This window comes from Triticum urartu, chromosome 1A (assembly GCF_056163025.1).
Source record: "Triticum urartu cultivar PI428250 chromosome 1A, HENAU_Tu73, whole genome shotgun sequence".
NCBI classification, from domain to species: Eukaryota; Viridiplantae; Streptophyta; class Magnoliopsida; order Poales; family Poaceae; genus Triticum; species Triticum urartu.
This window is the reverse complement of record NC_141873.1, coordinates 542764249-542790103: the sequence shown is the minus strand read 5'-3', so window position 1 is coordinate 542790103 and position 25855 is coordinate 542764249. Positions and strand designations below refer to the sequence as shown.

General features: G+C 44.2%; 2 protein-coding genes and 1 pseudogene across 3 annotated transcripts; 1 reads left to right on the top strand and 2 right to left on the bottom strand.

Annotated features, from left to right (window-relative positions):
* Window positions 1-3006: 3006 nt before the first annotated feature.
* LOC125529619 (F-box protein At5g07610-like) lies at window positions 3007-7228 on the top strand. 2 transcript variants are annotated; one of them, XM_087530165.1, is made up of 3 exons: window positions 3007-3298; window positions 3397-4521; window positions 5207-7228. In XM_087530165.1, the coding sequence occupies exon 2, from the start codon at window positions 3417-3419 to the stop codon at window positions 4506-4508; it is 1092 nt and encodes a 363-aa protein (XP_087386291.1). In that variant the 5' UTR covers window positions 3007-3298; window positions 3397-3416; the 3' UTR covers window positions 4509-4521; window positions 5207-7228. The 2 variants fall into 2 exon arrangements, with proteins under 2 accessions (XP_087386291.1, XP_087386288.1); XM_087530162.1 differs by lacking the exon at window positions 5207-7228 and having other exon boundaries at window positions 3008-3298; window positions 3397-4683.
* A 165-nt stretch (window positions 7229-7393) lies between these two features.
* LOC147992417 (small polypeptide DEVIL 6 pseudogene) lies at window positions 7394-8249 on the bottom strand (annotated as a pseudogene).
* Window positions 8250-17219: 8970 nt separating this feature from the next.
* On the bottom strand, window positions 17220-21547 carry GAUT4 (galacturonosyltransferase 4). Its single transcript, XM_048694032.2, has 9 exons — window positions 21356-21547; window positions 21221-21255; window positions 21096-21137; window positions 20940-21033; window positions 20645-20832; window positions 19405-19679; window positions 18939-19296; window positions 18283-18858; window positions 17220-17827 (listed from the first exon to the last, which is right to left on the bottom strand). The coding sequence occupies exons 1-9, from the start codon at window positions 21459-21461 to the stop codon at window positions 17552-17554; spliced, it is 1950 nt and encodes a 649-aa protein (XP_048549989.1). The 5' UTR covers window positions 21462-21547; the 3' UTR covers window positions 17220-17551.
* Window positions 21548-25855: the final 4308 nt, after the last annotated feature.

The following is a 25855-nucleotide window of genomic DNA, read 5'->3' as shown; positions in this document are numbered from 1 at the left end:
GGTGGACCGTCCATTCCTTTTGCACGAGCGCCTTGGGCTAGGACAGGATGACAGGTGGGCTCGTTCACCTGTGGGGGCCGTAGACCAGGCGGTAGGTTGCTTGCGGGGCTGCGTGATGTAAAATCGTTACTGCGGTGAAAACCTAGCCCAATTGCATCTCATCGCGCGCAGCCACTCCTCGAGTCTCCGCTCCCTGCCGCCGCCACTCATCCCGTCTCCTTGTCTTTTATCTCGCACTATGAAAACTCATAGCACCTTACTGCTAGTAGGATGGATGCTGCACACCCTCCAATCCTGATTAGAATCCATGCAGTTTCTATCGCTGATGCATAGATCACTTGAAGTAAGATTTCTTTCAAAAGAAAACTTTAGACGTTGCCCTGGTCTAAATTTGCAATGGCAGTAAACCAAATTCTAGTACAAGTATTGTACAACATAAAAGAAGAGACTCCAAGCATTCAGACACACTTTAAATCCATTTACCTGCAAAAATTGACAACCGCCACGAGACCCAAGTTTCATTTCCCCAAACTGCCATCAGAGGATCTTCGATCTTATCGTCTTATCTGGATTGATCCACACAAGATACATAAGGCACCCAATCGAGTTACTGGTTGCCACCTTGAATCCAACTCTTCCATCTTAGGTATCATCTATTCCATGGACAAGGGTCTCCACCTCCTAATGAACAAAATCACTTTCCTCAATACCTGCCTCTAGCCTCTCCCATGGTTTTCCCTGGCAAATCATCCGATCACAGGATGCATGTACTATTTCTGGTAACTCTGACCCCACCATGTTTTAGTATAAAAGCAGAGTTTTTCACAACTTGAGTAAAATGTACTGTATCATGTCTTTCCCAAATTGAAAACCATTTAGCTCAAAAGAAAGACAACCAGAATCTTGCTAAATCAACCAAGTTGGTGCTTTGGCATCCAAATTGCATCTTCTTCTTTTTTAGCAAATTGCATCTTCCATTAATAACCAAACCACAGAGTATCATTCAGCTCATACAACCCTTAAATGGGCACACGAAAGAACTTCAGAAACAGAAGAAAAAAGACGGAACATCACAATACATCGACTCGTCCATCAGTTTGAGTAACACATCACCAGGTAGAAACAAGAACACCTTCCACTAATCAGCACTCCGGTGGTAGTCGCCTCCGGGGTAATAGGCCGGAAGCGCTTCTCCTCGATTTTGCGTTTCTTCGGTGCCATTTTAATTGGTGGCTCGACATCATCAAAGGTTCCAATTGCTTATGGGCACAATGGTTGCCCGTGTCTCAGTAGCCTCACCAAGCACTGCCAGAAAACCTACAAACCGGACCAAACCAAGTTATCTTGGACTCAAATTGCATCTCTCAGTAATAATGGACCCAAAAGTCTAAACTATTATCCTTAGAAATAAATAAGGGCAATATCATTGCCAATTTCTCCTTCCCAAAGTTGATAATCACAAGCATTCAAACTTGCTGCTGACGATGACACCACAGTAATGGCATCCATGAAAACCGATCTCCGACCCCACAACAAAAGCATATTGCCAACTCAACATGAATTTCATGAAGAACCAACTCAGCTTGCCAAAAATGCTATTGAATCAACATGTTCTCTTTAGCCTATCTACTGACCATGGGCATAATTACAATAGATGATGCCAACTCGGCGAAGCGCAAGAAATGCCAAAGGCAACTCAAAGTTGAGCAGTTTTGGTTATCAGTGCTATACGATTGTGTGGAATCCTTTCAAAACCAGTTTTGGACTGAAGCATTTTGTTATTTCCTGGACCAGTTGCTATGTACTGAATGTTAAACTTGATATATTACTAGAGGTTGCCGCGTGCTTCGCCGCGCCGTTCTCTGCTCATGGTATTAACTCTCTTTTTCCTTAGCATGTCATTGCAGTTGATTTTGTCATTTTGATTCTATCTATGTTGGCTAGGATTTTAATTATGTTTTGACCATACTTTCTTTTCATTTGTATATCGTGTTCGGCTATTGTTTAATATTGTATCTATTTTAAGAGGAGAGTGGAGTTGATTAATGCGTGGTTGTGGTGTTTTTCACATTTCATCGTCAGTGTCAGCTAGTGGTGCTTGTGCGATCCCCCTGAGAGCCCTTATTCCACGTTGAGACCATGGAATTTGCTGCCATAACACTCATATGGCCCGGCCAATGAAACTCTTGCTCACTCAGTTCGGCTTCTTCTCTGCTCGCTTAGCTTTTTTTTCCTGCTCACTATTGCTAGCTTAGACAAAACCGGCTCTCTTATTTTTATTTGAATTTTTTGTTAAATAAAAAGTGTTTACAATTTTATTTAAATGTATTTTCGAAAATTTTGCGCGTTAAAAAACCATATTAAATGACATAAATATTATAAATACTCATGAATTATAAACTATGTTCACGAATTTTAAAAAAATGCAAATATAAAAAGATGTTCATGAACTTTAGAAATATTCATGAATTAAAAAATGTTGATGGATTTTAGAAGTGCAGACAAATAGAAACATTTGACAAGTCATGTCTGTGTTATTTTAGAAGTGATTTGGTATACGAAGAGAGATATGAGGTAGATACATGGATATCTCGTTCAACTTCTCAGGAAAGATAAAACAGATGCATGCATAATATAAAGTGTCACGTCTCTAGCCGGTTGATTTAGTATTTATCCTATCTAGAGTTTACTGGATTGGATATGACTATACCTGGCAACACCGCTGCCGGGTGCGGCAAGCCGCACTTAAGATAGTCACTAGTGGGGATGAATGTATATAGGATATGTTTGAGAGTTTCAAAACTATTAGGAATTTTTATTTTTCTATCTGTTTCTTTATTTTTTTAGGGGTGAAATAAAAAAACCATACTAATTTTCATCAAGAACATTTTCTATAAACTAATTTTTATTTTTCAGGGGTGAAATAAATAAACATATACTCGTATCAGTTTGCTTGGGCCGAGACGGAGTTTTTAGGCCTAAATGCTATAGGTCTGCAAGTGGGTGGGTAACCCCAGAATCAGCCCACCATCTGGGCGCTTGAATCCTAACCCCAGAATCCCATTCCTCCGTCGGCAGAGGTTGCTAGGTCGGCGGCGCTGCCACCGGCCACCGCTCGCTATCTCCGTCGCCGGCGCGGCAGATCCTGCTGGCAGATCGCCGTTCCCACTTCATCTCGTCCGCGGCACGGCACCGCCGGCGTATCTTGACTAGCTGCCGCGTCGGAAGGTCGCCGCCGCCGTGCCGTACCGATCTGCCACGGCGGAAGGTCACCGCCGACGCTTCCTCCTCGTATCAGGTACGCAGAGTGAAGCAGACATAATCCACCATCCCTACCTTCCTTCATCTTCTTCCTGCATCTCTTGACCATTTCTCCATTGAATCCGCGTGCCTCAGGTGTCGTTCTTCTGCTCGAGATGCGGACGGTGGCTAGCCTGACCGACGACCTCCTCGTCGAAATCCTCTCCCGTCTCCCCGTCAAGTCGCTCCGCCGCTGCATGTGCGTCTCCAGGACCTGGCGGGGCATCATCTCGCACCCGCACAACCAAAGGCAGCTGCCGCAGACCCTCGAGGGTTTCTTCTACATGCCCCGCAGCGAGCCGGCGCCAGCTCCCAGTTTCACCAACGTCACCGGGACAGGCCGCCCTCTGGTCTCTCCTCTCTTTGATTTCCTGCCGCAGCACCAGAGCATCTTCCTGCTGTCCTGCTGCAACGGCCTCCTCCTCTGCCGCTGCTGGGAAGGCCAGGACGACTTCCATTACGTCGTGTGCAATCCAGCCACGGAGGAGTGGGTCCGGTTGCCCGACTCGATCAATGCCGGCACCGAGTGCATGGCACGTCTGGGTTTTGACCCAGCCGTGTCGGATCACTTCCATGTGTTTGAGTTCTCCGAGGATCACGACATCAGCCAGCCCGGAATGGAGGTGTATTCCTCTGAAACAGGGGAATGGGTTCACAAGGAGAACGGATGGATTGATACAGAAGATGATGAAGCATTTGTTTCCCTTGTTGGTCATCACTCGGGAGATGTGTTTCTTAACGGCTGTCTGCATTTTCTCACCATGGATGATGATATAGCCGTGGTGGACACCGAGGGGAAAACATGGAGGAAGATACCTATCCCTGAACTTTGCACTGTTGGTCTCATTCAGAAATCTCAGGGTTCTTTGCATTTTGTCAGTTTTCTGGAAACTGATGAACGTATGGTTGAACTGGTGGTTTATGTTCTTGAGAACTACCTCAGTCAAGAATGGATATTGAAGCATAGCACCGACGCTTCATATATATTTGGGGAGAGAGAGATTGATCTTATACAGGGTTTTCAGTGGGCTGCAATGCATCCAGACTGTAACATCATCTTCTTAACTGTGGGGTGGGATAATACATTGGTCTCTTATGATATGGATCATCACAAAATTCAAGAGATCTGTGATCTTGGAGGAGACGACAATCTGCGATATCTGCCATATGTGCCATTGTACTCTGAGTTACAAACTCTGCACGCATGACATAAAAATTGAGGTTGGTGCCTTCATAACGAGCGGATCTTCAGTAGTAGACAAACCTTCTTGCTATGGAGTAGCTTGCTTGGCATGTTAGCTTAATCTAGTTCCTATTTTCTCTTTGTAGTAGTGCCTATTAGATATGTGCTAGCTTGTGGAGCATATGTCGGTGTCCAAATTATGCTTGTGATTATATACTCTCGAAGGAGAAATTAGAAATGAGAGTGCCCCTTTTTATTTTTAAGGATAATAATTTAGAAGTAAACAATATCAGGTCCATTATTACTGAACATGGAATTTGGATGCGAAAACATCAACTTGGTTATTCAGTCTTAGGAGTTGTACTACAAATCAACTTGCTGTCCTTGTCTTCAGTACTCTTTACTCTTTAGAAGGATGCAAATATGGGTAATTGGGTAGTTAACTTCAATGATGGCAGCGTTTCTTGTCTTGTCAAGTAAGTAGTATATGCTAGTGTGTTAGCTTACTAGCTGTCCTAATGAGCTCGTTTTGTGGTATCAATTCATCTTTAAGCTGCCCTAATGTATTGCAATTTCATTGAAATGGGATGTTTTTTTCCTACAATTGTTTTACCTCTGTTCTACACATCACATGTAAAAGTCAGACTTTTCTTTCTTCTTCTTTCTTTCTTTCTTTTGACACATTGTGGTTATTGAGTCATCAAATGTTCATGTGAGAGAAAGGAGGCGGGAGGTGAGGAGCAATGGTGGTGGCCTTGATGTGGCTATCGGAGAGCATGGAGATGTCATGTGCCCAAGGTGACCAGGGAGGGGCATATGAAGGAATCATATAACAAGGCTTCCGTGAATAGCCACGTCGGTGAAGATCGCCTGTCATGACCTGGCTAGTTTAAGCTGAACTTTGTGCTAGAAATTCAGAGTTTTTTCAGAGCAATTCTACTTGAAAGAGAAATGAAATGGTGAAAAGTAAACTGAAAAAGAAAGTGTCGTTGTCGGATGTTGAACAACGACGCATGTCAGTCTGGGAGACGTCTGATCCATGATCAACGGCTGAGTCAGCCTGATGGATCGAACTTAGTAAACTCCACTTGAATATACTTAGGGCCTCTTCGATTCGTAGGATTCTAAAATGCGGGAATAGGAAAAACATAGGATTGAAATGTCATACTCATTTCAATCCTATAGAATTTTGGGTTGTTTGATTGCAATCATATAAAAAACAAAGGATTCTTTCAAAGAGGTTTGAGTGGATACTAGAAATCCTATGTGAAGTAGTACAAAGAAATCCTTCGGGAAAATTCATGTAGGAATTCAACCATATGTATCAAACAACCAACATAGGGAAAATTCCTTAGGATTCTAATCCTCTAAATTTCCTATAAGAATCTTTTGAATCAAAGGAGCCTTTAAAGAAAAACAACTAACTTTGTGTAAAGGTACTAGTTCTTCAGTTAAAAAAACAAGGTACCAGTGCGACCAGGCTACATAGCGTATTTTATGGCCTTTTTCTCAAAAAAAAAATGAACATGTTTGTTGGTGTAGTTTGCTTGTTTTGAAATATGGAATTTTGTATGTTGTATTAGTTGATAGTTTATAATTTGCGCTAATACGGAAAGATGCTTAGTGTGAATGGAATGCTCGTTAACTCTGCAATAGAAGAGGGGGAGGAGAGTACAGCAAGTGGTTGCAGGGTAAGCGTTTAACGGCAACAATGGCAGGTTAGACACATGGTTCACCGACCTCTCGACTAAACAAAAGAGCAGCGTGTTTGGAATCGAGGCAATTTGGGACTAAATTAAAGTAGCTTCTGAGCTTAAGAACAGAGTACACTGCACAGCTTTTTTTCAGGTTCAGGCATCAAAGAAATGCAAGAGGGGTTTCTGAACAGTGGTTGCAGCAACAAAAATAAATTCTTGGCAAGGAAGGCGATCGAAGATCGTAGCATGGATGGCATGTAGCCATTTCCAGGAGCAGCATTGAACCAAATAATTTCTTAGAAGATTGTTTGGGCATGATATCCTAACCTCTACTTGCAGACTTCAATGAACAGAGCAGCATGTTTGGTTGGTAAGTTTTCAATTGTCAGCCTGCTTGGTCGTCCAATAATACAGTCTGTGTGATCAATGCCGAAGATTGTTGTCGCGTATTGGTGCCTGATGAGATCTTCGGGATCTCTCTTTTGCCCGAAAAATCAAGACCCAGAGACAGATCATTTGCAGCAACAATGCTTGCAGGTAGGCAACTTCCCTGAAGCTTCTCAGTTTTGTGGTCCAGTGCTCCTGGGTATAGGGAACACTTATGTGGCATGAGGATTTTATTATAGCTGGATATATCTTAGGCAAACTGACTTACCAAGGTCTGCCAGAAAGCATTAGTTCCAGGAGCAAGGATCATTATTTTGTGTGCAATCGCTATGTATCATTAACAAGAATGCAAGTGCAGTTTGCAAAACTGATTGGTTAAATTTCTAGGTACGAGGATAGTTTCCAAAATATTGCACGAAAAATAATGCAAGTACAAAATTACCCCCAAAACACTCGTGACAATGCTGCCAATTTTCTGAGTAAAGATTACTGATGTAATTCAGGAGTCACAATTGGTACTACATGTAGACTTTTATTTGGTTGTGCGCACATAGCCATTTGAAATTTTAACAGAGACACATACACACCTCTAGGTCTCACCGGGATATTTCAGTGTGCAAATTTAAAAAATGCACACCCTTGAGATGGCCTTGTGTGCGAAACCACTCAGATAACTGATCAAATCGAATGAAGCAAGAGCAAGATGCCCCAAATTAAGCAATTAGATTGGTAGTCAGAGACTCATATTCACGCTTCATCGGCATATGTAGATAAAACGAAATGCCAGGGGCAACCTTCTTTTCTTGAGATCATTCACTTGTTGTGATAGAGCAAATACACAAGTAGTAATATTCCAACACCTGGCACGTCAGCACATGTACAACCTTGCCATTGCAGGACTTAGGAGCACCATACCACACAGAAACTTCCATCTGAACCAACCGTCAGCAACATCTATCTGAACCTCTGAACTACCCTATGTCATGTACTAGTATGTACTTGCACATCAAAGAATTTGTCAAGCCTAAGCTATAAAGAAGAGGAATGGGATCAAGAGCAGAGGAGCATGACGACGCATCGGCGGATGATGTAGAGCCTGGCCTTGTGCTCCCTCAGCATCCTGCTCAGCCCTCCTGACCCTGATCCTGATCCTCCCCGGTGCTTGCTGCCATGGCTCTTCACCTTGTGCTCCATCTCGAGCTTGCTTGCTCGATCGCTGCTGAAGAGGAGGAGGAGGCTGGTTGAGCTAGGTGAGCAGGAAGGCTCTCTGTTCTTGCACTGCTAGTACTGGATGTAATGGATGGATCTGTGATCTGTGGCCAAGTCAAGCGAGTGTCAAGCGCTTATATAGCAGGGAAATGGCCGAACGGGAGAGAGAGACCACACTCCCACATCATCTCTCCACTTGCAAGTATAAAAAACCTGATGAGACATTGGGCAGGGAGATGGGGATGCCCCTTGTAGGAATCGAGGAGCCGCCTCTACCTCCACGGGCACATGCTGCAGCGGCAGCCTCGCCCAAGTTGCAGCGGATTCCGATGACGCTCCAGGGGGCAAATCGCCTTGTGGACAGCCAAAAAGGGTCGCTCTTGACACCTAATCCATCGGTTGCACCCACGATTAGGGGTGCCTAATTCCCCATTTCCGTTAGCTTCTTTCTCGTTTGGGAGTGGATCATGGGAGTGGGTGGCCAGGCTAGGCGCCTTTCGTTGAGGAACTGTCCGGTCGGAGTATATGATATGCTCATGTCGTCCTCAAATTGGAGGATCGTTTTATAATGCATGATGACAATGCTCTGACTAGCTTCCACTGGAGTAGCAGTAGTCGGGGACCGGCAAGCAGATAACCACAACAAAGAAGTTTTTTTTTTTTGGAAACCTTGGTAGTGAAAATTTATAGCATTGAAATTGTTGAAAATGAAATTTAAATATATGAGAATAATATTAAACCACATTCTCACCATATGACGGTACAAAACCTGGAGATAAATGGAGGGTGGATGAATGTTAGGGCATCTCTAGTAGATCCCTCAAAAGTTATATTAGAGGGAGAAATTTTAGTTTTGAGGGATTAAGTGCTATCTAGCAGATCCCTCGAACCATCACTTTCTCTAAATTTTGACTTTCTATCCCCTAAAAGTTTCCTCAATTGCCTATTTTTAGTCTAGAGAAGCCACTTCTCAGGATAGTAGGGAGATGAACAGTAGCCCCGCCTCCCCTCTTCCCCCACCGTCTCTCGCCACCACGACCGCCACTAGGCAACGACGGAAGACACAAACCTCTTAAAGTATGAAGTATCTAAGGCCCCTCACCTCACATTGCAAATATGTTAATAGCAAAACCGACCATCGAGGCCCACGCAAAATTGCCAAGCAGGCACCGCGACACATCACTTCTCTCTCCCGTGAGACCGTGACCCGAACCACTACTTTCTATCTTATGAACCAACACACGACGACACTGTCGATGACAACTTGGTAGCAAAGCGTGGCAACCACCGACTTTGATGGTGACTGTGTGCAACTGTTATGGAGGGGACTCGAGGTGGCATGCCCCTCTCCTCCCCTTTAGGCGACTACAACTTGACGCCGGGTCGAGGTGTCGCTGGCCAGGCCTCAAGGTGATGGCAATGCATTGGAACGGGGATGATCAGATACACATATTTTTTTCCTATTCTTATCCTCTATTCAAAGCCCAACCAAATTATATTTTTTTTTGTTCATGTATTAGCTCCACAAACTTTGAGTCGCCACCTCCGAGCCTGGTCGCTGCTGTCACCTCCAATTAGTGGCAGTCACTGCAACGTTTCAACATATAAGTCGTGGTCGTCCTAGTCACTGTCGAAGACACATTGAGGCATGGTTGTCATAGTTGCTGCTCGAGACATGTTGAGCCGTGTCCACTGCATTGAGGGAGCGTCCCGGAGGGCCCAATCGCCATTGCGGTCACCGCCGCAGAGTTCCATGCCCTTGTTGCTGACAATGAGGGAGCGTGAACAGGCGTCACAGATGGCCCAATCGCAGTTGGTGAGGGATGGGGTGGGAGCTCGGTGTAGCCATCATCGCCTCGCTTCACTTCCAAGTTGTAGTCGTCAACGCCATTGTGGAGGCAACATAAGCTCAGGGAGAGCGGGCGAGTCTGAATAAACCTGGTTAAGCATCCTTTGTGCTATGTTGTTTGCCAAGTCCGAACTGATGGGTGGGCCCTGAGAGTCAATTTTGCTATTTGCATGCTTTAGCTGTCTTAGCTGGAGATAAGGGTCATTGTGTATCACTACCTCAAATATGAGGCTTCTTGTTGCAGATCCTAAAAGTTGTGATAAAATGAAACTATGACCCCTGTAGTTGTGCTTTTGTGCTATTTGATACGGTCTAAACTCCAAGAATATTTGTATGTACAAGAATTATAAAATATATGCATGACATCGACATCAACTAAGAAAAATCAGTGGATCGCTTTTTATCGCGCCATGAGTGATCAAGCATACCGTACGAAATAATCAAAATCCTTGAAGATTTTATGTGTAATGTGGCAATTGCTCTCTATCACTGCAAATTGGACATAAAATGAGATGAATGTAGGTATGAGGTTAGTTACCAAAATATTGGAATCACAAGAATGCAAGTACTTGAAAAAAACACGTGTCAATGCTGCCAATTTTCCGAGTAAAGCAGTCGGCATCACAGAAATATTTACTGAGATGTGTAGAAAAAGTTGAATGCCAGGGGTAACTTTTTTTTTCCGAAGAAAATGCCAGGGGTAACCTCTTATTTTCTTGAGACCATTCGCTTGTGCTGATAGAACAAACACACAAAGTGACATTCCAACACCTGACACATGAGTACATGTACAACCTTGCCATTGCAGGACTTAGGACTTAGGAGCACCATACCACACCAAAACTTGCAGCAACATCTATCGGGACCTTCTAAACTACCCTATGTTATGTCCTATGCTATGTAGTATGTATACACGCACCAAAGAATGAGTCAAGCCTAAGCTAGAGAGAAGAATCAGATCAAGAGGAGAGGAGCATGACGACGCATCGGCGGATGATGTAGAGCCTGGCCTTGTGTTGCCTCAGCATCCTGCTCAGCCCTCCTCCTCCTGATCCCTTGAGCTTGCTGCCATTGCTCTTCACCTTGTCCATCCTGAGCTAGATAGGGCTCAACAGGAGGGTGGTTGTGCTTGTGCAGGAAGAAAGCTCTGCTCTGCTCTGCTCTAGTGTTCTTCCACTGCTTTGCAGGATGAAGGCTCTGCTAGTAGTAGTATATTGGATCTGTCTGCTGTGGTTGTGGCCAAGTAAGTGTGAAGCGTTTATATAGCAGGGAAGTGGCCAGATGGGAAAGGACACACTCCCACATGATCCTCACGTCTTTGCCTACTTGCGCGTATAAAAAACTGATGGGATGACATTGGACAGAGAGATGGGGACGGGGGCATATGCATATACCCCTTGTAGGAAGTGGGGGGCTGCCGCTACCTCCACAGCCACATGCAGCGACAGCCACGCTCAAGTTGCAACGGATTCCGATGAGGCTCGAGGGGGTAAATCGCCTCTGGACAATGGAGAAGGGTCGCTCTTGACAGCGAATCCGTCGGTTCCGTCCACGGTCAGGGATGCCTAATATTCCACATTTCCACTTGCTTCTTCAGTGATCAGTGGGCGGCCAGGCTAGACGCCTTTCGTTGAGGAACTGTCCGGTCGGATCTTGGAATGTAATATATGCTCATGTCGTCCTCAAATTTGAGGATCATTTTATAATGCATGATGACAATGTTCTGACTAGCTTCCAATGTAGTTGGGGACCGGCAAGCACATAACTAAAACAAAGATTGTTTAAGAAAACATATGTAGTTTTATTCATTCATCCAACCATTACAAGTTCATTGTTTTGGATTCAAGATCTAAAAAAAGAAATGTGTGGCAAGTAAGAAGTTTGCTTCAGTACACCCTCTAAAAAAGGGTTATAATATTTTAAGAAAATTATTGGTGTAGATTGAAAGTTAACCTTTACTAAGAGCAACTCAAGCAGAGTCTCTGTATGGTCCAGAACTCCATAATAACTGTCAATAGGGAGATTAAGGAGCAGAAGGCATTCTAGCAGAGTCGCCATATGGAGCACACCCCATCCAACAAAATCGTATAGAGTGAAGGAAACTTCACGTGGTCCCCCATCTCATCTCACTAGGGATGGAAGGAGATTGGGGGAAAAGATATCTCATGGACGGGTGGGTCCCGAATTCTGGAGGCTGAGATATGACGACTTTACATATGTCGCACACTTCATATGCATTGTTGAGACTTTGCCAGCGTTTCTTACAAGGGATATTATAGATGTTGAAAACAGCCCGTAGAGAGGGGAGGGGGGGGGGAGGGGATGGTCAACCTCGAGAAGCGTTCGACACCTGTTCCTCTGCGATCGTCGCTCTCCTCGTACCCCTCATGGAAGAAAAGTGCCGTCCCTCAAGTAAGTGCTAGAATCCAGTCCATCCTACTTCTCATGTCTTCATCTTCCATCAAAGCTAGATGGAGTCTCGCTGTCTCATCCTCCAATTGCGGGATTCAAGGGACATGCCAACTTATTAATTGCCAAACAAGTTAAGAGATTTCATTTTTTGTGTTATATGGGTAGGCAGAAAAAAAAAACCTTTTCAAACATTTTTAGGGTAGGAGGGGGCGGGGGGGGGGGGGGGTGTTGTATGAAAGCGCACCTCACAAAAATAATTTCTACAATTAAGAATTACAGTAAAATCTCTTGGAGGCATCTTCTTAGTGGTATCAATTTTCGTAAGACAGAATACTCCGAAGACATCAACAAAGAGACTGTAATTGGGCCAAAACATCAATACTGCCACTCTTTCACTTGCACGAGCTTGAGTACCAATAAAGGTTTATGAAAGCTCCTATAGTCACCCATCCAAAAAGATGGGAAGCTATGAGCATTGAACGGACTTGGAGTGGGGATGTCGGTATGATTCCCTAGAAATGCAGGTCATCAAACGACAAGATATATGCTATGTTGAGAAAAGATTCCAACTCCATAAAGAATGAAACCAACAAAACCAACATGGCACAATAACATTAACCCATTAGACCCGAATAATCAAATCTGCGAGGACACATGCCTCCTTAGCTCTATGACACTTTAAAGAACGCAAAACTCTTAAAAATATGAGGAATCTGATATACCCCCACCTCACAACGCCAAAATGGTAACTAGAGGCAAGGGGACCGAAAGTCACAAACCCTAATTCTCATACACTTTGCTTCCTTAACATAACAAGCAAGGGATATTTATGACTGGCGTGGAGTCAATATATTTTTAAGTCCAAATAGGGCTCAAAACTTAGTTTTCCTACCGAAGCATAGCCCAAACGCCTAGAAGAAGCAAAAAAAAAGATTGTTTTTTGACATTTTGAAAGAAAATGGGTAAAAGTATTACATTCTAAAAAGTATAACATAGAACCGCAAATTCAGGGATCATAGTTTCACTTTAACACAACTTTTGTGATTTGTAACACGGAACCCGTTTTTGAGGTAGTGATTCACAAATAAGCGATGTGGATAGCAAAAGCAACCTAAATTTGACATTCAGGCAGTGCAACACACCACTTCTCTCATGTGGGTTGAGTCAAACCGCTTCTCTCTCTTGTGACCCAAACCACTTTTTTCTATCCGTGAGCCAAACCACGATAACGGTGTCAACGAAAACTTGGTGGTGAAGCGTAGTGATCGCCGATTCTGAAGGCTACTGCAACGGCTGTCCACCACTGGTATGGAGGGAACTAGACATGGCATGCCCCTCTCCTCCCCATTAGGCAATGATGGTGGTGGCTACAACTTGGCGCCAAACCGAGGCATCGTTGGCCAGGCCTCAAAGGCGACGAAAATGCATTGGTACAAGGTTGATCACATACATATAATTCCCTTTTTTTTGAACATAGGATGAAATGAACCATTTAAATTTGTAGGTGTGACGTTAGTTTCCAACAAACAAGAATGCAAGTACTTGAAAAAAATACACATGTGACAATGTTAACAATTTTCTAAGTAAAGCAATCCAACATCGCAGAATTATTACTTAGAAGTGTGGATAAAATGAAATGCCAGGGGGTAACCTCCTTTTTTTCTTGAGACCTCATTCACTTGTGCTGATAGAGCAAACACAGAACACTCCAACACATGACACATCGGTACTTGAACATCCTTCCATTGCAGGACTTAGGAGCACCATACCACACAAAAACTTCCATCCAAACTAACCGTCAGCAACATCTATCTGAACCTCTGAACTACCCTATGTTATGTAGTATATACACACGCACCAAAGAATCTGTTAAACCTAAGCTAGAAACAAGAATCAGCTCAAGAACGGAGGAGCATGACGACGCATCGGCGGATGATGTAGAGCCTGGCCTTGTGCTGCCTCAGCATCCTGCTCAGCCCTCCTCCTACTCCTCCTGATCCCTTGTGCTTGCTGCCATGGCTCTTCACCTTGTCCATCCTCAGCAAGATAAGACAGGGCGCCTGAACAGGAGGGGGATTCTGCAGGAAGGCTCTGCTCTGCTCTTCCACTGTATAACAGGAGCGTGATATCTGGATGGATGGATCTGTGTGGTGATGTGGTTGTGACCAAGTGAATGTGAAGCTCTCATATATAGCAGGGAAATGGCCAAAACGGGAGAGACCACACTCCCACATGATCCTCAGTCACAGCGCTGCCAACTTGCGCTTATAAAAAACCTGACGGGACAGGGAGAGACATTGGACAGAGAGGATGGTGACGGGGGCATATACCCCTTGTAGGAAGTGGGGAGCTGCCTCTACCTCCACAGCCACATGCAGCGGCAACCTCTCTCAACTTGCAGCGGACTCCGATGACGCTCCAGGGGGCAACGATCGCCCCTGGAAAGCCAAAAAGGGCCAGTTTTGACACCGAATCCGTCGGTTCCATCCACGATCAGGATGGCTATTTCCACATTAGTAAGGATGGATGGGACTGGGAGTGGGGTGGCGCCTTTCGTTGAGGAACTGTCCGGTCGGATCTTGAAATGTAATATATGCTCATGTCTCATGATAATGTTCCTGTCAGAAATCCAAGCTGAGACTTTGTTTTTTGACTAGTGTGTGATGTACTTCCTCTGTACAGTGATCTAAGCGCTCTTATATTTCTTCATAGAGAAAGTTTTTTTTAAGGGTCTTCACAGAGGAAGTTCTAAGTTTTTTTTAAGGGTCTTCACAAAGGAAGTAGTTAGGAACCAGCAACCAGATAACCTAAGCAAAGAAGGGATATTAGTTCATATGAAGCACTATCGTGCTTTCACACTTTTGACAGACAACAACAAAAAAGTCAAAAAAACCAAGAAAAATTGAAACAAAAATCACAGGGAAATAACCCGGTTAAACCCATGAAACCCAAGAGAACCCCCAAAGAAAACCATCTCAACGTGATAAGAAACAGTGTGTCCTGCGGCGGCACGATCAAAGCAAAAAAGACGCCAAGCAGAAAAAAAGATGAACACGGACAATAGAGCAAAGGAGACACCCACCCAAAACAGAGACGAGGAGCTGGCCGACGGCGAATTGCACGCTTAAAGAGGCCGAAGAACACGACAGGCTGCACATTCATGTAAGAAGGATGAGACCGGAGATGTGTTCAGCCGTTGCGGGGGCTATGGGCAAAGAGCACAAGGGAGCAACGAGTACAAGGGAAAAGGAAGAGGGTGGCCACTTGCGCGCCATCCTATATGCAGCATAAAACAACGAACTTATAGCAAGACATAACCGCCTTAAGGAAAAGACCGAGCTACCCTTGCGATAGCATTCAGATATGGCTGGGGCCTGGCCAACCAGCTAGGTCGCGGCCGCACCCATGTTTGGATGGCCCTCTTTGACCACCGGACTCGTGGCTGGTGAGAGCGAGGCAGCCCGACAAGAGGCCACGAGTGCTAACAAGTGGACCTAGTCTCAACAATTGCACGCCATTGCGACCCTAGCCGGACGACCCTCTCCAACCACCCAGTGCGTGGCTGGCATGAGCAGCACAGACCGGCAGGGGTGACCACGCGCACCTGTCTAGCCCAAGCAAAATAGGTTGGCTTGCGCGACCAAAGTAGCCGCTCACAGCCGGGCCTGGACTACCCCTCGCATGAATGACCCCGGCGACTTGGACCATGGGCTCGCATATTGGATGGCGCCGAGAGCCCCCGAGAGGCATCTTTTCAACCAACAAGGTGTTCTCATTATTGCCGGCATCTTAATGCTCATGATCAGGAAAACAAAATCTTTGCAATATTAATAGGGGCGGAGCCAGGGGGGACGAGCACTGCCTGCTGTCACCCCTTTTTTTAAGAATATAAAGAAAGATGTATGTGGCGGGACCCACAAATTGTTTACTTCAGCTTTTATTTCTCCTCTCGGACCATCTCGCATGGGCTCATAGCCTACCCTTATTTTTTTACTCATCACAACGTGACAATTGCAACATGGCAGAAGAGGCATAGGTCTTCTTTTCTATGAGGTACGATGCGATGGTTTCAGAACCCAGTAGATTCAGCTGCGGGCTATTGTTCACTGTGAATCCCTCTAATCTCAGCCGTTAGATTTATGAGACCAGTGGCTAGGATTGATGCTCCCAAACTCATACACTATATAGTAGTATAGATTTTCAACATTTTTAAGGCGGTGGATGTGACACTATTTCATGTCCATGGTGAAAACCCTTGTTCCGACCTTTATTGGTTATGCTCAACAATGATGATTTTTTGTCTCATTACCATGTTGAAGGCATTGCCCCATTGCTGACGTATTGACCTTCAGTAGTTGGTCTCCACAACTGGGATGAAAATACTTTTCCTAGCCTTCTTCAGTCAGACATGGTGACGATGGCGCGAGGTCGTGTACCCCTTGCAAAAGGCATTGCTACAAAAGAAATCGACTTAGTCATAATTGTTTATTCATCTCTTTGTAATTATTCAGCCGTGTTTGTCTTTGTATTGTACTTTGATGAATAGTACTCCCTCCATAAAGAAATATAAGAGCATTTAGATCACTAATGCAATGATCTAAACGCTATTATATTTCTTTGCGGAGGGGGTAAATTAATAATACTAGGCGTGTGTGCATCACATGATGCAGGGTTTAACCTCCTTTTCAAATAGAAAAATGTACTCCCTTCAATCCATATTAATTAACGCACACTTAGTACAACTTTATGATTGGATGGAGTATAAGAATTGTACTTCCTCCGTTTCTAAATATATGTCTTTTTAGATATTTCAATATAAACTATATATGGATGTATATAAACATATTTTAGAGTATAGATTCACTCGTTTTGCTCCGTATGTAGTCCATATCGAAATCTGTAAGAAGACTTATATTTAGGAAGTGAGGGAGTACTAAGAGTACTAAGTATGCATGATATCAACAGCAAACAAGAAAATTTAGTAGGTTGTTTTCAGCATGTTATGAGCGATTGAACATATTGAAATAAGAAAAAAAATCTCAAGATTTTATATGAGATGTGGCAATTGCTCTATATCACTGCAAATTGGACATAAGATGAGATGAACCATTTAAATTGGTAGGTGAGGTTAGTTTCCAGCTAACAAGAAGCCAAGTACTTAGAAAAAAAACACATGTGACAATGCTGTCAACTAGGCACCAATTTTAATAGATAGAAGTGAGGCTTGAGCCCTGCCTAACTAATAAGACCCAGGGTCATTTGGTCTTTCTAGAGTATTTCTAACTTCCCTGTTACAGATACTCGACGGCAGCAATCTAACATTTCGTACACAACGATGGTATGCCAAAAAGCATTTACACTGCAGAATTATTCTTTTTCCCTACTGGCATGTAATCTCAACCGCTACAACCTTCTCCACAAACCATACCCAACATGGGATGCCGGCAAATAAATCAAACACTGAACAAACTAGGCTAGAGATGTCAGAATGGCTTGGGAGGTACTGGTCTTGCTTCACGGATTGATGTTGCATTCCCGCAGAAAAGGCTGATCGTAGTCAAGATACTCTGACCAGTAGCTTCGGAACTTGGGCAGGCCAATCTCAAGCCAGGGCTTCATGTTGCCATTGTAATGTATGACCGCGGCACGCTCCAGGCCACTACTGCTTACATGTGGGTTGTAACCTAGACCGAGAATATGCCATGATCGATCGAGGGGGAATGTCTTGTTCCAGAATGTAACCAGACCTAGAGGGAGAGTGCCAAGTTTCCATAGCAATCCGTCTTCATTCTGCAATCAAAAGTCGACAAATATTTATCAAATGGAATGCAAAAGAAAACAACAAATGACAGGTCTTCCGAAATAAAACAAAGGATGGAGTTAAAAGCTTCCAAGTCATTGACAATTCAGAAGGATTATATAGTTCTCTGATTCTCTCATCTTTTGCACAGTAGTCATGTCCCCACAAATTTTGAAACTCTGTACAATACGAGTGTTGAGAGATTTCTCTAAATCTTGCTACCCATGTAAGCTGAATATTAGATGTGTTAATTACATGGACAATCTGCGACATAACATGGAGAACCTTATAGAGGGATACGAATAAACTCAGCATTGCACATGATCTTTAGTTCAAAACTTTATCAGCCTACTTAGGCATAGAAGCCATATTGTCCCTAAGCTAGTTCTAGACATCTCGTGTAATTTATCATGTATGAAAGTAATCACAAGTATGTGAAACTTACAAGCTTCTGCCAAAAGTGGTAGATTTCAGTTATGTTCTGCCGCCTCCATTCAGCCAGATCAAACAAATTCATTCCAAAAGCCCAGACACATGCATTGGGATCAAAATTCTTTGCAACAACAGGACTTGAGAAATTCAAGTAACGATCGAAGCGATGGAAGCTCTCTCCACAAGTCTCTACAGCACCATTAACCTTCCCCTTCATATCGATTGACCAGAGGCCAGTTATGTCCTTTCTTACTACTACATCATCATCAAGAAAAACCATCTTGTCGAGCTTTGGATAAATCTCAGGCAAGTAGAATCGCAGATGATTAAGCATTGAAAGATACTTTGGGTTTCTGTACTTCAAATATGAATCTGAATTTGCACTTTGTGCCCTAAAGTAATAATCGATCATAGATTGAGATCCCAGTTGTTTCAGCAACAGGCTCGAGCTGTCATTTAGCCATGTGAATTCGTCAATATTTTGTACTTCAATTGTTGCTTTTCCAGGAGGATTAGAGAGGAACCACATTCTCATTGGAGCATAATTTAGTCTGTCAGTTACTATGTGGAAAACCTGACGAGAAGGATGCTGCAGACAAAAAATTCCACTCGGTACGTTGCATGTTATCTATCAGCATAACTCAAGTAGGAAGTATCAAGAATACATACCTTGGCATTTAACACTGTCGAATTAACAACAACTGCTGTTGCCAATATATTATCTGAGAACAAGGCATAGTGGTACTGTTTGGGATCATCAAGTTTCTCCTGGTTTGGGAATTGCTGCTGACTAGGATCCAATGAAAAGTATTCATTAGCTAGCCTCAAGGGGAGGCAGTGAAGACCTTTGGGAAGGGTTTTGGCTGCAAGTTGAGTTAGAAAAACAGTTTGCTTTTTTTGTGCATACAGCTGCTCCTCTGCCGAATGAAGCATAGCCCGGAGCTTTTTGACAACAACAGAGCAATCATCCTGTGTCTGTTCGCCCTTGACCAATGTCTGCTCAAGTGCTTTCACCTTCTCATTGGCACTGAATAAGTCAACATAAATTAAAGATTACTGAATAACTGCATGGGGCTGCAAAATGCCCACAATATGCTAACACTTTAAAATTCATGAACATTTGGGAGACCCATACTTCTTTGGTAGATCAGAGTCCTTGGATGCTTCACCAAGCACCTTTTGAACTTCCCGTATCCGCTGTCGCAATTCCCTGAGGTATTGAGGATTTGCTCGAATGGCTCCAAGACCAAGGTAGACCTTTGCCTTGATTAAATGATCCTTGATATCCCGGACTCTAGTATCCGACGAAGCCATATTTTTACTCCTGCCATCTGTGTTTTCTTTTTGAGGGTTCTTCCCTGCACCTTGATATCCCTGAGGTATCTGTGTTATAGCCTCCAATGATCTTCCCTGCAAATACAAGCCCACACAATTTAGATGAAGTTATGTGGCAAGAAATCATGATTGCAACCTATCGCATTGAGATGTAACAAAAAACAATTATGTGAATTTTCTTCATAACAAAATGGAAATGCCCAAATTCCGCAGAGAGTGCAGCCAGGATGATTCCAGCATATGGATGAACATTTCTAAGTTAAGTAATGTACGAAAAGTAGAACACACTGACCAAACTAATGCACTAGTCGCCAGTGCAGCAAAGTGTTCCAAGTGTCTGTGAACACATGAGTTTATTGGTTCATTTCCTAGGAAAGTATGCCTTGCCTACAATGTGGTAATCCTTATAAAAACTGAAGGGATGCTTTGGTGGTATCATCAAACGAGTGACCCGAACACACACCAGGCCCTCATGTAAGACCGTCCGGTGCAGGGACTGTTGCCCACGGAAAAAGCCGCTTGGACCACCCGAGCCAAATCTCCAGATCGTCTGGGGCCCAACCCATGTGACCCAGGACGCCACCTGGATGACACCCCGGACTGTGCGGCGCTAGGAGCAACTCTCTGAAGACCGAAGCCGCGCAAGCTCAAGCCCTCAACGGGCTCAATGGATCCAGCATCACTCTGAGGTAGTTGGCCACGGAAGACAAACGGTGGGCCCAACGTGTTCTGGAATGACCCTTGTATTGTATCCATTTGTTAAATTTGACTCTTTGAAGTTGTTGTATTGTATGTTCTTGTGGATCTGTATTGCAATTGTGCTGTGATACTTGCTTTCCACTGACATGGCGTGCACGTTGGCACGTCTACACTGTGTGAAGGTGGCGTCTTAGGATCGATATTATGCGGATGCTAGTGGATGTACTAGATCAGCATAGTAGCGGTCCCGGGGCGCTACAAAGAGATTAAAAATCCACAGGTGACAACTCAACTAAATTTGCCAGTATGCACCTAAAGCCTGAGAAGTAACATGTATCAACCTCAGAAGAAGACTGCTGCTGGGATCCTGTGTGCTTCTCCTGCTTATCCATTGAGCCCGTCGCCAAACCACCATCTTCTGCCGTCCGCCTTGTGACTTGGTCGATCAGGTCTCCACCCTTCAATACAGCACCATCACCAGAAGTGGTCTCAGAAAGCACCCTGTTAGCTCTCTTCCCCGGTAGCAATTCTACAAACAGTTCATGTGCAAACCATCTAAGGACAAAATATCACAAGACCTATATCTTAAGAGTACAGTGTAACATTTACCAAAACCAAGATAAAAATCGAGCACACCTTGGTCCGCGGATTCAATCGAATCGTTGGCTAAATGGGGCGGTTCCTCCACTAATACGGCACCGACAGATTCCTTCAGAGAACTCAGAGTTTCCTGCGTCGAAATCCATAATTACTCGTTGGCCAAGACACAAGAAACATAACAGAAAATTTTACCAGAGGAAACGCATTTAGCTTCCTATCCTTGACGCTATGGCCCTGCCAAAACATAAAGAAACCATTAAAGCCATGAACATCTCCGGCCCCTGTACCAAAACCCAAAATCCTACAAAAACACTAACCTGACTCGCAATCTCGGCAGGAAAATCCTTCCTTTCTGCAAGAAATCCGACGTAAATACCGTAAGAACCGCAGTGCCAAGAAAATGCCTCAGATCTCGATTGAATTAGACCGAGGACGGGAGGGGGGGTGCTTACCGTTGGGGTTAATCGCGACGGTGAGGCGGCGCTCGGAGAGCAGTAGCGGGGAGAGCACCGTGGGGATCAGGAGGAGGAGCAGCACGGACCGCCCCGTCCTCGCCATCGCGCCAGAGTTCTTGGTTTTCCCCTCTTCCGCTCGTCAAACCTCGCTGCAGAGTGCAGAGTGCCGACCATTAGTTCGGGTTTCTAGAAGGAAGTGTTTTTAGATAGGCCTTCGCTTTTTGGATGGGCTTGCCTGCTCCGTTTTCTTTCTCTTTCAAATTCATGAACTTTTTCAAATCCATAAAAAATTTAAAATGCACAATTTTTATAAATCATATCTTTTGAATCTCTGAAAAATGTCAAATCCCGTGAACTTTTCTTTAAACTGTTGAACTTTTTGGAGTTAGCGAACTTTTATCAAATCTACAGACCTTTTTTTGAACCCATGATTTTTTAAATACAGAAACTTTTTCAAATTCTTAAACATTTTTTATTCCTGATTATTATTACTTTCAAAATTTTGCATTTTCATCAACAAGTCAACAGTCGATCGATTAACTGCAAACCGACCGACCAAGAACCGACGCGTTGTGAGCAAGCTGTTCGCCTTGTTGTTGGGCCGGCCCACGGACCGGGGCACGTGAGCGCTGAATCCTTACTCAACGCAAGGCGCCTCTAGTTAGGGGCAGTCCTAAAAGTAACCGAAGGGGAACACCCAAAGCAAGAAGATGAAACTTGATGGGTCGAGTTTGCAGACTGAGCATCAAGCGCCGGACCGGTTAATGAGAAGACAAAATAATCGATTTGTGAAGTAGTGGCCCATTTTTGTGCACGTTGGGTGGCGCCGTGAAAGGGAGATCTGGAGCGTTGGGCAGATAGATTAACCGATTTGTGAGATCAAATCACTTTGGAAGGCCCCTAGGTGGCTCAGTTTTATTATTTTGTAATGCAATGGTATGTGAGCACGCCCCAAAGAATCTATCAAGCCTACGCAAGAGAGAAGAATCATATCATGAGGAGAGGAGCATGCTGGCGCATTGGGGGATGATGTAGATCCTGGCCTTGTGCTCCCTCGGCATCTTGCTCAGCCCTCCCGATTCTGATCCCTTGTGCTTGTTGCCATGGCTCTTCATCTTTGCATCTCGATCTTGCAACACGAGGCTCGTGTGTAAAGTATTAATCACCCAGAGGCAATCACTCGATGATCTGCCTCCAGCTGTTAAGGTTTGTCACTAACATGAGCGCTTCGTGGCACACCATCCATAAGAAGGGATGTTATATGTCTAGCAGTAGTTTTGGTTCTGTGCATCACGATGATGCAAAGGCTAGGGTTCGCCCTTTTCAATAAAAAAATGACTAGTGGTGTACTCATGGCCCAATACCAACGTCCAAATAGGCCTTAGGTTTTAGTTTTCTGCCTGAAGCCTGGTCCAAAAGCCTAGAAATCCACGAAATGATTAGCTTTGGAATTTTAAATGAAAATATGTATATCCTTAAATTATTAAAAGAAACCCCTGTTTTTGAGGAAGTGGTTCACAGATAAGCTCAAATTCAGAGGTCGTAAATTCGTAATTTCACTCTACCACAGATTTTATGGTTTGTAGTAAGAAACCCCTGTTTTTGAGGAAGTGGTTCACAAATAAGCTTTGTTAGTAGCAAAACTGGCCTCCAAGGCCCATGTGAATGTGCCATGTAGACAGTGTGACATCCCAATTTCCTCGCATATGTTGAGCCAAACCACTTCCCTGCCGCCCTTGTGATCTGAATCACTTCTCTCTCTCTCTCTCTCTCTCTGCCCCAAGAGTCGGCGCACAACGAAATTGTCGACGAAAACTTGGAGACAAAGAAAGGCTACATCGGCTGCCAACTCTAATGGCGATTGTTTGAGACTTGCGGATGGGACACGACGTGACATGCCCCTCTCCTCCCTCTTTAGGCAATGGCAATGACGACTAAAATTTGCCACCGAATTGAAGTGTCGTTGGCCATGCCTCAGAGGTGACTGCGACGACAATGCATTGGAACGAGGTTGATTCACATACACATAATTCTCCTATTCTTATGGTGTGCTCAGAACGAACAGGTTCAATTGTTTCATTCTTGTCTTAGCTCTACAACTTTCAGCCACCCGATGCCCATTGGGTGTCTTTTCTCAAACAAAAAAAACTTCCAGCCTCCAGCTCCTAGCTATGAACGCGGCAGTCAGCTCTCAGTAGTGGTCATCGTAGCATCGAGTTGACACCCAAGGCATGGTCATTTGTAATCACGATGACGACACATCAAGCCATGGCTATCATAGTGGCCGCTTGAAACACGCCAAGCTGTGTCCACTACATCGAAGAAACATGGAGGGGGCGTCTCGGAGGGCCCAGTTGTCATCGCAATCATGGACAAGTGGCAAGGTGGGGCGGGGGCCTACAATCACCATCGTAATTGGTTATTGCCATCGTGAAGTTGCATGTCCTTGTTGTTAGCATCGAGGCAATGGTGGAGGGGCGCGACAGACGCCCTAGCCATAGTTGGTGAGGGCCTGGGCGGGAGCTCAAAGGATTTGTCGCAGTTGGTGAGAGCCTGGGTAAGAGCTCAAAGAATTCGTCATGGTTGGCTACCGGCATCGTCGCCTCACTTCACTACCAAGTTGCCAAGTTGGAGTTGTTGGTGCCATTGTGAGAAGGTTGTCGAAGCTCAAGGATATCTAACTAATCCAACTCAACCTAGCTGTACATCGTTTGTGTTGTGTTGTTTGCCACGTTTGATGGGTGGGCCCCGAGAGTCAGTCTTACTATTAAAATGGCTTAAATGCAAATGTGAGTTATTTGTGAATCACTACCTCAAAAAATGCGGTTCCTCGTTGCAAACCCTAAAAGTTGTGGTAAAATGAAATTATGCCCCCCTAAAGTTGTGGTTTTGCGTTGTTTGCTCTATTTTTTTGCCAATACAGAAAATTATTCAGTCGAGTGCCTTATATGGCTTTTTGTGCGGGAAGTGCATTACATGCCTTTTGATAGCATACTGCTGCTGCTTGTCGTGCTCCAATTCAAACAAACAAAGCCTAAGATTTGTAATGCGCCATGCAATGTTTTCAATCCGTTTCTTCTAGATGGACACTGGCAAGGATAAACCACATTCGAGTTCCTGCCACCTCAGCGAGTCATACATGATGTTGATTTCTAATTTGGCATTAATTCATTTTAGCGGAAAATTTCATTGCTCTATTCTAATAGTAAAGTGCATTTTCATCCCTCAACTTATTGGGAAGTGGCTTTAGTCCTGGACTTATTTTGGTATGGTCGTCGTCCCTTAGCTCTTATTACCAGTTAGATTTAGTTCCCGAGAGTGGTACTCCACCATCAAACCCAATATTGGGGACACATACACAGTCCAGCGCTGCCGCACCAGTGTTCTTCCACATGGCATCGTCGCCCCTTCGTAAGGAGGTGCATGTCGCTGGCTCGCTACGCCATGGCCAAAGGGAACAACGGCGTGACTTCTCGAGCATCACGACACCAACGCCGTCTTCCTCGCGTCTAGCGGGCATGACGTCACACAACTTCCCGGTCCTCCTGATTACACTACCGACACCCTCTCATCACCCTAATTCTATTTTTCTACTTGCCCAAAGATTTCGACCATCGCATATCCGGCAACCACCACGGTCATCTCTGGTACACGTACATTAGAAAGGCACGCGAACAACTCCTCCCTTGTTGCTCCTATCCCATCTCACTTCTTTTGGTCCTCTCCATGGGTATTTTTATGTCCTCTTCTTTAGGGTTGCACTCAGCCTAGAGGACCAAGATACGATGGAGGTCATTAATGGCAGGAACCATGCCACCGGCAAAAATAGAGGTTGTCGGTGACCAAGGTATGGTCTACAGGGTCCACAAGGCTTCCTGAGCACGAGCATATGCTCGGCAACCAATATGACACTGCCATTTGCTACAAATCTTCGTTGGAGCAAAAGTCAAGAATCTACATGGTATGGTCATTTGTAAGTTGTAACCATTTGCTAAACCGGTTTTGGCCGAGGAATACCGCTATAAGGGACTAAATCTACTTGGTATTAAGAGTTGGGGGACAATTGCCCCCCAAAATAATTAGGGATGCAAGTCACACTTCCGGTTCAGTTGAGGGACAAGAATGCACTTTACTCTTTTTTTGCAGGCAAATTTTACTCTAATAAAACTAACAATAATTTTTTATGCACATAAATCCGGAATTAGAATAGCTATGCTTTGAAATAACATTGATGAAAATTAGCAATTTTATTTATATAGCCAACTCAAAAATTCAATGTGGACTAAAAAACTAAGAAGACTGGACTGATAAAATGCATTATACAATGACGGGTATGCATATGTTTTACCAACACATTACTTACATGAATTCATAGTGTCGGTGGTAGAACATTCACGGATATTTGTATGTAGAATATACAAAGTATGTATGAGCAACCGAGTGTATATTACGAAATAAGCGAAATCCCTGAAGATTTAATACGATGTGTGGCAATTG